The sequence below is a fragment of the Saccopteryx leptura genome, chromosome 4 (assembly GCF_036850995.1).
Source record: "Saccopteryx leptura isolate mSacLep1 chromosome 4, mSacLep1_pri_phased_curated, whole genome shotgun sequence".
NCBI classification, from domain to species: Eukaryota; Metazoa; Chordata; class Mammalia; order Chiroptera; family Emballonuridae; genus Saccopteryx; species Saccopteryx leptura.
The window spans coordinates 204,080,994-204,093,484 of record NC_089506.1 but is presented as its reverse complement, the minus strand read 5'-3'; the positions used below and the strand labels follow the sequence as shown (position 1 = coordinate 204,093,484).

The 12,491-nt window shown below is 47.7% G+C and overlaps 1 protein-coding gene across 1 annotated transcript in view; it reads left to right on the top strand.

Annotated features, from left to right (window-relative positions):
- SNX29 (sorting nexin 29) overlaps positions 1-12,491 on the top strand; it is a 563,948-nt gene that overhangs the window by 306,794 nt on the left and 244,663 nt on the right. The window contains exon 15 of the mRNA XM_066382590.1: positions 163-269. Coding sequence (XP_066238687.1) covers positions 163-269 — 107 coding nt within the window. The remainder of the gene's footprint in view (positions 1-162; positions 270-12,491) is intronic.

Here is a 12,491-nt window from a genome sequence, read left to right as displayed (position 1 = left end):
TAATTAGTTAACTGTGATTCTTTTTTCCCCTTAAAAAGAGCTTTCTCTCTGGAGAAGCCATTTGGAAAAGAATTCTTTTCTTTTTTTTTTTTTTTCCCCCCCTGGGAGAATAATACTTGGTTACTGTTAAAATATTTATGGACTGTCTTTCTTTTCCTAAAGTTGTACCAAACCTTTGGCACACCGATGGAGAAGTTACTGTCCCTGAGCAGAAGCCGGGAGAGGTTGCTGAGGAACTAGCAAGCTCCTACGAGAGGAAGCTCATTGAGGTGAGTAAGGCTGGAGGGGGATGTGCCTTCCCCGCTGGGGTGGGCGCTTCGGGGACCTCCGGAAAGAGGCCCTGCCTGTTAAACAGATGTGAGCCAAACAACCCGAACACTGGACTTGACAACGAAACGTAAGAGCCGGTTCTTTGAAACATATTATTTAATTGAAATTTTGGGTACTTTTGGCCAGGAAATAGAAAACATAAGTGTTAAAAAGAAGCAAACAATTGAACCTTTGGATTTGGAGAAAATTAAAATCAGGAGACAATATCCCACACAACTTTGGGCTGATAAATGTGAATATGTGGATAAGGTGGACTATTTTCTGGCATGACATTATTAGCCAGATTAATTGAAGATGAGGCAAACTGCTTGAAGGGTACCAACAACCTGTGGAAGGAAGTTGTAAGGGAAACTAGAGAACTGTGTCCCTGGAGGGTAGCAAGTCCGGATGGTTCCATGGTGGTTTCTAGGAAACCCTGCAGGTGTACACAGAGGCCCTTGCTGTGTGTGTTTCCTTACAGCCTTTCCTGTGTCCGTGTTTATGGAGCTGTGTCTGTACATATATCTGTAGCTATGTGCCGTCGTTCAGACACGCTTTACTTTGATATGCAAAAGCCAGACAAAGGTGGTGTAAGAAACAATACTGTGGATTCGTCTCATTTGTGTATAGATGCATACAGATTTCAATCGAATTCAGTCGCATATTAAAGGACTAAGCCACATAAATGTAGGATTTATCTAGGTTTTCAAAGATAGCTTAGTGTTAGGAAATTCATCAAGTCAGCTCATCGCTAGATGGAGCAGTAAAGCCAGATACTGACCTTGGTAGGCACCAAAAAGTCATTTGATAATGTTGCTCACTGATAGCTGATAAAAATATTCTTTATAAATGAAGAATAAAGGTGCTTCTTTGATATGATAAGGTGTTTTTTTAAAAAAAATCAGAAACCATTAATTACTGCCATATTCAGCGTTAAAGCTGGGAGGCAAGTTTTGTGAGGTAAGTAGTATGTGAACTATCGATAGTGTGTGTATGTGCCGTGGTGGTCACGGGGTGTTGTTTGTTACACATCACGAGTGTTTGTATGCGTACACACTTCTAAGTAGACAGTCATACCGCTTGGTTCTTGTCGGATCCACTTGCGTTGTTGCTGGTTAGCCGTTAGCCGCGAGAGGGCAGTGTTGAACGGCCATGTTGGAGGAGCAGTGGTGGGTGTGGCAGTTTCTCTGGACAGCCTTGATTTCCTTCCTGTGCTGCTGTCATCCCCAACCCAGGACCAGCGGCATCGACAGCTGTCATCAACGGGCTGAGATGTGAGGCGGAAGCCCAGGTGTTTCTCCAGTGGCATTTTCTACCTGAGATTGATTTTTCTTTCTTTCTTTTGGTTGCAAAGTGAGGTTCCGTCAGTGATCTTGCATCTGTGAATATTATTAGCATTTCATTACAATGGGACTTTTGCTGATCCCTCTATGTTAACAGTAATCGAGTACTTTACAGTGTTTTTTTGAGATGCTTGTCTTGTCATTTTATTAATGGGCTAGCTTTTCCCAGGAAAGAATTGTAAACAAATGTTGGAGTGGAGTCATGAAAGAATGCTGGGGGGGGGGGGGGGGGGGGGGAGAGATTGATATACTTCTCTTTCCTTTTTAGAAGGGCAAAGGAAGAAGAAACATTTCAATTTAAAGAACTATTTGAAGTGCCTGGCAGTTGAGTTACTCTTTTGTGATTCATCCCAATAAAAAGGAAGTCCCAGAACCTTCTTATTCTGGGTGTCACTAAAAGCATTAAAACCACCTCACCAAAAACAAAACCAAACCAAACTCCCCACCTCACCTGTCTGCACACAGACACTGCATCCCTACAGTCATGCTCAGTGACCTGGAATCCAGCACCCTGACAGCTCGGAATCCAAAACCAACACTGCAAGCCCGCCATCTTTTATTAGTTGGGGAACCTCAGGGGCCAAGGACTGGAGGTAGATAGGTCGTTCTTGACGCCCTCTGGTGGTTAGTTTTTGAAAACGCGAAGGGAGTGAGAATGCTGGCAGGTAGAGGTTCATCTCATGGGGGAGAAACATTCCTATAAACACACTAATCATGTAACAGCCACCCACTGTGGTACCAGTGGTTAGTGGTGGGTGCGTGCTTTTATTTCTGGGCACCGCACTAAAGCTTTTATGTAGATGGACTCATGGAATCCTCAGCGTCATCCTGTGAGGCAGATACTGTTCACAGGTGGAGTTTTGAGATGTTAAGTAACTTGCCCAAGATTTTCTGGCTAGTAGGAAGCAGAGCTGGATTAAAACGATCTAGCCCCAGCACCCGAACTGGTAATCCTGCTCCTCTCTGGAGGGGCGAGCGCATTGAAGAAACATAAGGTGAACTTGATGGAAGAGAGGACTAGTCACCTTCAAAAGAATGAATGAAAGGAGCCAAGGAGGAAGCCAGCAATAGATGCCCCGTCTCAGCCTGAAACCGTGCTGGGAGGGGCCCTTCCCATACCCTTAGTTACTGCAGGAGAAGGGAGTGAATGTGTCTCCTGTGGCTGGAATTAGCTGCTTCTGAAGCAAATTGTAATAGAACACCAGGTTGGGAGCTCCTTGAGGGGATTGGGAACATTATCTTGTAAATTGTATGTTCATCGCCTTACACAGCTCGGGCATATGGTAGGAGCTCCATGAATACTGAATGGAATGACAGTCTATTGAATGGATTCAGCTGTTCAGAGTGATGTTTAAAGATAGATGTGACTTTACGGGACCCCGGATTGAAAGTGAGTTGTACCAAGGCCCCACTAGAGCTGAGAGCAGCCTGGTGGGAAGGATTGGATCTCTCTAGTAAGAGAAAACGGGTTCCTTAGAGGAGGCAGACTGTTTTCTGGTGCTCAACTTGAGGGGGAAGTTTAGTTTGAAGAGCCCGGAGAGGGCACTGAGTAACAGACAGATGGACCCTACCAGCTCACCTCGCACGTATTTGTCGAGTGCCTTCTAAGTGCCAGCCTTTAGCTTCCTCTCCCCACCTTCAGTGGCCTGGCAGGAGAGTTGGTGGCTCTGGAAGATGAGCCACAAAAAGAGCGAGGTGTAGCAGACGTGTTCTCAGGTGGCATCCGCTTCCCTAGATCGAGTTCTCCTTCCTTTGACTGCAGAGTCATTGATGTTGCATCTGCGTGTAGCTTTGGCTCTCCATTCCCTGAAGCTGGTCCTAGGTTATGAAGACGAACAGGATGCCATGCTTGTCGTCAGGGGTTAGGCAGGCATGTCCGTTATGATCATCAGGAAGCAGGGGTGACGTGCAGACATAGTTAGGCCTGCTTCATGGGCTCCTAGAGCCATGTCCTTAACAGCAGTTCTGCAGAGCTTGTACACCTAACTAGAGCTAGAATGTCCCTCTCTTTTTCTATGGCATTGTTAGTAATGACAGCTGGGATTTCTTCTGTAAACTTCCCATCCCTCTTGAAACTCTAGACGTCGGAGGAAATGGATTTATTTTGACCAGGGGTTTTGAAGATAGAAGTTACTGGACACATCCAACCTAGATCTAAGATTTTCTTTACCTCTTTTAAATACAATTCCTTTGCTTTAGATTTACCTCCAGAGATTTTTGTATTCTTTTCCTACAGTAGCCGTCAAGAAAAATGTAAAATGGTGGCATTTGGACTTCTGTCCTGCATCTCTGCTGCCTTCTGCGGACTGGTGGCTTAGAGGGCACACGATACCCCACGTCAGACAGACTGAGTTCAGGTTTGTCACTTACTGCCATGTGTTCCTGGATAGGCCACGTGACCCCTTGAAGCCTCAGTTTTTCCATCAGTCAAGTGTAACCAATAGTACAAACTAGTAGGGTGGCTTTGAGAGTTATACACAGAGACTGGCTTCGGGCTTGTATTGACAGGAATTGCCTCTGTGCCTCCCGTCTCCCTTCTGATGTCCTTCCGAGCGATGAGCTCCCCACTATTGCTTGCTGTCTGGGTGGAGGGGTAAATCTAAGTCCTCTGCCCAACCATGGCCCAGGGGTGAGTGTGTGACCTGAGCCAGGGCAACGGGGGCTCCAATGCCGACACACAAGAATAGCAGAAATTTCTGGGGGGATCCTGGTACCCAGCTGGGGTTCCTGTGTTGAACTTGTCAGAGCTGTTCTGGTTACAGCCCCTTCTCTGAGCCAGATTCTCCCACTGGTTACAATAGTTCCATTTTAGCTTAGGCTAGATCGGTTTCTGTTTCTTACCTCCAAAGTCCCCTAGCACAGTGGTCGACAAACTCATTAGTCAGCAGAGCCAAATATCAACAGGACAACGATTGAAATTTCTTTTGAGAGCCCAAAATTTTAAATGTAAACTATATTGGTAGGTACATCCTTATCGAGGTAGCGCCCGCACGTGGTTTTTTGTGGAAGAGCCACACTCAAAGGGCCAAAGAGCCGCATGTGGCTCACTGACCAGGGCCCTAGCTCGTATGTCTTTGTTTATGTGTATGATTGGTAAAGGGCATTTTTCTTCATTTTCCCTCCACTCTCTGCTTCCTGGTGCCCCTTTATTTGGCTTTCTGTACTGTCTCACGTCTCGCTTTACCCTGCTGTTTCCTCGCCTGTGGGTCCTGTACCTCCCACCGCCGGTCATCCTGCCATTCTGCCCTCTGTAAACCCTTCTTCCCATCCTCCCAGGTGACAGCGCTCAGCAAGCTGTTGACTGACTTCAAATTGTAGAATTCTTATCATTTACCCGGTGAGAGTCTTTAGTCCCTGAATTTTTGCTCATGTGTGACATAAATGGTATATTAGCAACATTGATTCTCATTATGATGGCAGAGTTACTATTAATGCAAAAGGAAGCGTAAATCAAGCTGGTAAAAAACGCATTCCTAATCACACACTGTAGGTAACTGAATGCGGCCGTCATTTTAATGAACCGTAAAGGTTCCTGAGGCAGCCTGGACCCTGGGAGCAGTCACCCCAGCACTGCTCACAGTCGGCACCAATGGGTTCCAACACTCTTGATGTAACTGAGAGGTTTTTTAGTGTACTGATTTTAGAGGGAGAGGGGGGAGGGAGAGAGAGACAGATAGAAACATAGATCTGTGCCTGTATGTACCCTGACCCGGGATTGAACCAGCAGCCTACACATCAGGATGACACTCGAACCAACTGAGCTATCTGGCCAGGGCTGTGCGAGTCATTTTATACAAGAGGGGATGGGTTTTAAAATAAAATGCCAGATTTGGGGCAAAGACCTCTGAGCTGAGATCAGATTGAACTGATCCTCAACATAAAAGGTACAATGTGAGTTTGTTTTTATTTATTTTTTAATCACGTGAAGCTGAGTGATTAAAACCAGGCTCTCACCTCATGTGAGGGGAAGAGTTTTCTCACCAGTGGAATGGTGAGTAAGTGCTTGTTTTGTATGAGTGAAAACTGCCCGGAGTTCTCTTTTCTGGAGGACTAGCTGTAATTCTCACTACATCGGGAATGACTAATAAGGCTAACCCTCCAAGAAATTCTTAAAATCTTCTTACTATGGAAAAGTCAAAACATGTAGAAAAATAGAAGAGCCCAGGAGCCTCCGCCTACCCGTCCGTCCTCTGGGTCCGGCGGTGGTAGCTCCGGCCAGTCTGCCTCCTCTCTGTCCGGCCTGCTGCTCAGTCTCTCTGGTATGCTGACGCCAATCCAAGATTTCACATTCTTTTATTCCTAAATGTACATATTTCAGAATATATCTGTAAAAGATAAGAACTAGGGAAAAAAACAAGCAAACCAACCCACAATATCATTAAAAAGCCTTCTGCAGGAGGCCCATGCTGGCTCAGAGAACCTCAGACAGGAATCTCAGAGAGAGGGGCATCTTTTAACAGCACCTTCCAGAGGGCCCCTTAACCCTTTGATGCCAAGGGAGGAGCCTCATTGCCTAGTTTTGTACAAGATGCCCAAGCCCAGGTCTTTTCTGCGTCTCAATTCTGCTCTTTGCTGGGCTTTAGACATCAGTTCCAGTTACTGCCAAACACAGTGTGTCACCAGCACAGCTGCACTTGGGAAGTTAGGAGTTTGGGTAAAAGCAAGTGTGACCACAACTTGCAGGTAACCACCAGTGCTGTGGGTTTCCAGGCCTCCTGCGTGCTCTTGTTCATGAGTGAACTAGTTCCCAGATGAGGGGCTCTGAGGGCGAAGGGGGCAGGCTGTCTCCCATGGCAACATAATGTTTCTATTATGCACACCTCAAATACACATAAGTGTCGACAGGCAAATATAACGTGAGCGCTCGTGGGTCCATCACCCAGCTGCAAACAGCTGTCACCTCAGGGCCGGTCTGCTTCACCCAGACATCCTCCTCCTTTCCCAGCTTCTACAGTATTGAAGCAGATCCAGAGTACAACATTGATGTCATTCCGAAGCGGTTTGGAATATAGCTCTAGTAAGATATAAGGGCAGGGGTCCCCAAACTTTTTACACAGGGGGCCAGTTCACTGTCCGTCAGACCGTTGGGGGGCCGGACTATAAAAAAAAACTATGAACAAATCCCTATGCACACTGCACATATCTTATTTTAAAGTAAAAAACAAAACAAAAACAAATACAATATTTAAAATAAAGAACAAGTAAATTTAAATCAACAAACTGACCAGTATTTCAGTGGAAACTATGCTCCTCTCACTGACCACCAATGAAAGAGGTACCCCTTTCCGAAATGTGGCGGGGGCCGGATAAATGGCCTTAGGGGGCCGCATGCGGCCCGCAGGCCATAGTTTGGGACCCCTGTATAAGGGCCTCTTTTCTAGAACAAAATAGCCCTTTCTTCTATCATTGTTACACCTAAAAATTAGCAACAATTCTCTAATATCAAATATGTGTTAAGTGTTGAAATATCCACTTCAAACAAATGTTTGAATAAGAATTTCTAAATGGGGTCAATCCACATTTTGTGATTGGTTGATCATCCTCTTAAATCTCTTAATCTGCAGGTTCTCCTGTGTATCTTCCCTCCCCTCCCTTTTTTCTTTACTGTAGTTTATTAGTTGAAGAAGCTGGGTTATTGATCCTGGAGAATTTCCCACCAGTGTTTTTTGAGGGTCTGTCGTCTTTGGACTCTGAGCTGTGAGGCTTTGGTGATGTTTACTTGAAGAAAAGCAACCATCACACATTGACGATGGTGATGACAATGGCAGTTAGCATAAGCTGAGGGCTTATTCTGCTTCTAGGTCCTGTGCTAACTATTTTACATGGGACTGTCTAGTTTAATGTTGGCTGTACTCTAAGGTGAGAAAGCTAAAACTTGCAGATGCTAAGCCGCCTGCCCCAGGTCACAGGGCTTGCATGTGTAGAACCAGGATGGGACCCTGACGGTCTGGCTCGGGGGTCACTATCTTTCCATTATGCTTCTTTATGTCTGGCTAGCAACAGGGGCCAGACCTTTAACTTTTAGCTCTAAGGGGAACCAGTATGGTGAAAGAAGTGACAAGCATGTCAAACCCAAGGGAGTTATCATAGGGAGAAAGAGGGGTAATAGAGATAAATGCATTCTAGCTGCACACACAGTGCTTGATGTAAGCCTTATGATGTAAACACACCCTACTGCTTGCTCAGACGGGAGGCCTGTTACGATGGCCCTTTGCCCAGTGGCTGTCCGCATCCTTTTCCTGTGTGCTTAGATGACCCGTTCAGTGTGACAAAAGGAAAAGATCCCTGCCTTTGGCAGTGCTCCCTTGTCACTGGGCAGGTCTCCTTTCTTTCCCCCGCCTCCCTTGGCCTTTCCCTGCCCACTGCACTAGGCAGGGCATGCTCCCTACAGGTGGCAGGTCTGCTCCTGGGCGGGCATGCCGCGCTCCCGGCCTTGTTGGCGTCTGTCCCTGCCCATCTTCTGACTCTTCTTGTAAACCTTTGGCCGTCCTTTTTCCTACTTCATGGTGGGGCTGCCACCACTACTGGTGCTGATGCCACATGCCCGCTGTTTGCTCAGTGTCACCAACCCTTGTGTTCTGTCTGCTTCCATTTCTGTTAAAGCCTCCTTTCTAGCTGTCTCTGATCCGGGAGTCTAGAGTGGTTGAGAGGGAGCAGACGCACTTCCTTGGAAAGACGCTGGGAGAATGATCCAGCACTCGTTTCTGGGCGGTGGGATAAAAATAGCTGTAATTATGGTGGCTGGTGTTCAGCTTCGCACACTCGCACTATTTTGGGCTTGTTTTATATTTACTTTCCTCCTGAAGGCAGGAAGTGGCTTCTTGAAGCTACTTCTGGGCCCACAAAAGGAGGAGGTGTCTGGTCTTGATGGAACGGGTATAGGAGACTCTTGGGCTCAGGTTCAGAGTACAGAAGGTGAAGGGACAGGCTGTCCCATGTGCTGGGTGAGCCTGCCCCACCAGTACCGTCTCGGAGTTGTTACTAGAGATGTGGAGTTTAAAACTGCAGGTCTGGGGGCAGACTGAAGAGACGGGGGTGGGGTGGGGGGGTTGATTTAATGCACATGGATGGAATAATGAAAAACTACTTTAGGCCCGGTCAACGTGGGCCATTCTCTTGCTGAAAACTCTCCAGTGGCTCATTGCTGAAGGCTGGGTCCCGTTCCCGCTGCTGTCTCGTTGCGTCCTGTGTGTCCCTCTCCTGGTCCTGACAGTGCCTGTCTTGTTTGTGTTCTTGTTTCCCCCATTCTTGTCCCTTGTCTCTAATCGGGCTGTAAGTTCGGTGACTGCAGCTGTTGCGTTGTCTTGTTCATTGCTGTGGTCCCAGCATCTGTCATGGTCCTGGCACTCGCTGGTGCGTATATCATTTGGGAGTCTTTTGGTTGCAGGTGACAGAAGACTTGGTTTAAACTGGTTGCGGTAGAGATTGGACTTTGTTTATCAAGCCTGTGCCATGTCTCCTTTCCTGGACAGATAGGACTGGACTGGACTGGTGCATTTCCCAGGATTCCTTATGGTGAAGTTGGGACCATGTGTCTAGCTTTGGACAATGGGCTCTCAGGAGAAGTGATGAGTATCATCCAAGGCTGAAGCTTAGGAGAGATGGTGTGAATTTTCTTTGTCCTTGTTCCTCCTGCCCTGATGGCCCTGGGATTCCATGTGGCATAGCTAAAAGATGGCCCTGGCCTGGGCCCCTGAGTCACTGCTGGGCAGGGAGCTGCCTGTCATGCTGCTGGACCCACTGTAGACTCTGTGGCAGCAGGAATAGACCTTATCTGTTCAGCCCCTGAGATACTAGGGTTTTCTTTTTATTACAGCAGAGAGTAGCCTACCCTGATTATCTCCAGAAAAAAATATTTTTTCTTGATGGAAGGGGTAGTCTGGCTTTAGCTGTGGGGCTGGTCTTGGGATGTGAGCTATGCCACCAGGTGTGTCTCTCTCTCCTCTCTCCCCCCTCTCCCTCTTTCTCCTTCTCTCTCTTTTTCTCTCTCTCCCTCTCTCCCTTTCTCCCTTTCTCCTTCTCTCTCCTTCTCTTTCCTTCTCTCTCCCTCACTCTGCTTCTCTCTCCCTAACTCTCCTTCTCTGTCCCTGTCTGTCTGCCTTGCTTCTACCATTCCTGGTTTGATACAGTTTGGGATGAAATTTCTCCTTCTGATCACAGATGGCTGTGATCACCACTGGACACATAATTTTTCTTCCAGGTTCACATTGAAAGGAGAAAGCAAGCATCTGTCTCCACCCCTGGCAGGAGCCCCGAGTTCACTCTCACAGAGCCAGCCTTGGCTCTCCCCTCCCCGTCCCACCAAGTGCAGGCTCTCGTGTGAGGCTGAGGGAGGGCTCCGTGGTTCTCCCCTCCCCGTCCCACCAAGTGCAGGCTCTCGTGTGAGGCTCAGGGAAGGGCTCCGTGGTTCTCCCCTCCCCGTCCCACCAAGTGCAGGCTCTCGTGTGAGGCTGAGGGAAGGCTCCGTGGTTCTCCCCTCCCCGTCCCACCAAGTGCAGGCTCTCGTGTGAGGCTGAGGGAAGGCTCCGTGGTTCTCCCCTCCCCGTCCCACCAAGTGCAGGCTCTCGTGTGAGGCTGAGGGAAGGGCTCCGTGCAGAAGTGGAGCATGAAGACTGGAGAGAGGGCTGGGTCCCCAGTGAAAACCGAGGCTCTCGTTAGACAGGAAGTGGGTGCCGAGAGGCAGACAATGAGGGTTCACTTGAGTGCTCAGTGACTGTTGGAATGATTGTGTGACTCAATCAATGAATGAATCAATCAATAAGTGCCATATATGATTTGACTCTTTCTTTTGCGTTAAGGGGCTCACAGCTTACCAGGCAAGTTAGCTTCATAAAATAGTAATTTGTAGCAACAAGTAATGGGTGAATGAAAAGAAGTAATACGGGGGTGGGGGGACTAACTCTGAGATCTGGTACTGGACGAGGGGCATGGTTTGCAGTGTCTCAGAAAGACAGTGCACAACTGGTTATTTCTAGGTGGAGTTCTGAAGGTAGAATAGGAATTTGTCAGTGAGACAGGGTGGGGAAGGGTTGCAGGTACAGCACGTGCAGAGATGTGACCACATTGTCAGGAGGCAGCGGCCTGACAGATGACAGAGTGAGATGAAGGCGCTCTCCATTTGCCATTCCTGTTAGAGAGAGTCTGCAGTTCAGGTGCTGCGATTAACGCTTCTTTTCCTGAAAGTGGTACAGTGGAAAGTTTTCTCTTTCCTTTGCCTTTTCCTCTCTGTCTGAGTCTCCCTAACACAGGCACACGTGGACTGCCACACTTCCCACATCCGCACCGCTCGGCACCATCTATAGAAATTTCCTTCTCGAGTCCAGCCTGCCACTTCTGGCCTGTTCGGGAAGGTGCTGTTTTGTGGGTCAAGTCAGTGGTGCCGGAAGACTTCTGTTTCTTACAAAGCCTCTGCAGCTTGGTCTTGGGGGATGCCACCTGAAGACTTTCAGTGGGAACAGTGTGTAGCAGTTCAACTGGGCTATAATCGGAGAGCATCTTGTGAGAAGTGTTGCCTGCGGGCACCCTGTCATGTGATAGTCAGACTTGAGACTTTGCTTCTAATAGCTTGATGTTCTTGTTTGTTTTATTTAAAGGAGCTAACACCTTCATCACCTGCCTGTTCTCTTCCACTGAGAGGCTGATGCAAAGCACAGTGGCTCTGTTTGCAAAAGCCAGAGGTGTGAGCAACTTCCCTAAGTGGAATAAGTTGAAATTTTCCCCAAAGTGTCTACTAACCTGGAAGTGAATGAATGAATTGTGAAATACAAATTACACACCTGATACCATATCTTAAGCACTGAGTGTGAGCAGGAACCTGAGGCTCGGGAGGCTAAGTAGACTGTCCCAGTCACACCACTGGGAAGTGGGTAGGACCGGTGTGCTAACTCAGCTCTGATGGCAGCAGTGGCTGTGGTCCTGCCACCTTGCTATGCAGACAGTGCCTTCGTTTACAAAGGTGTCACAGATTTGATGGCCCATGTTGGAGGTTAAGCTCACTGTTTCCATTTCCTGACACATTTTATGACTGTCTTGCAGCAGAATACTTTCCTAATGCTTGAAAGAGACTCAGAATAGGCCTTGGAGTGACACCGAGGTTTGTCGCTTCTCCTGGCTCATCACAGCGCAAATTAATCAAATGAGTTATGTAGCTCAGTTAACAACTTGCTTTGATCCAATAGCTCTGTAGGAAGGAGTGGAACGTTTTTATTAATCTACTTTGGGGGCATGTTTGAGTGAGTTAGAAAAATAAAAAGCAGAAGGAATCCTTTTAAACAATTAACTTGGAGCCATTCTGCTCTTCGGGGAGGGTATTTTTCTTAGTCATTGTTGAGCTCCTAGTCAGGCTGGCTAGCTTGCATGTGTTCAGTGCATACACGGTGCCAGGCAGTCTTCTGAGCTCTTTATTGATCTCATTTGGTCCTTACAAATTTCAATGTGGTGCTAGTGCTCTTACCTCTATTATATAGAGGAGGAGACTGAGGCATGGTGAGATTGTTGGTGTTTAGGGTCACATGAGTAATTGGTGGCAGAGCTTGATGGCGCATTCCAGACCTGAAGCTCATAACCACCCTCTGTTGACAAGAACCATAAGGCCCTGGCCAGCTGGCTCAGAAGATAGAGCTTCAGCCCTGTGAGCAGACATCCTGGGTTTGATCTCTGGTCAGGGCACACAGGAGAAGCGACTATCTGCTTCTCTTCCCCTCTAGCAGCCAGTGGCTTGATTGGTTTGAGTGTTGGCCCCCTGGGCTGAGGATAGCTCAGTTGGTCTGAGCATCAGCCTCAGGTGCTGAGGATAGCTCGGTTGATTTGAACATCGGCCCACATTGCATTGGCCCCAGA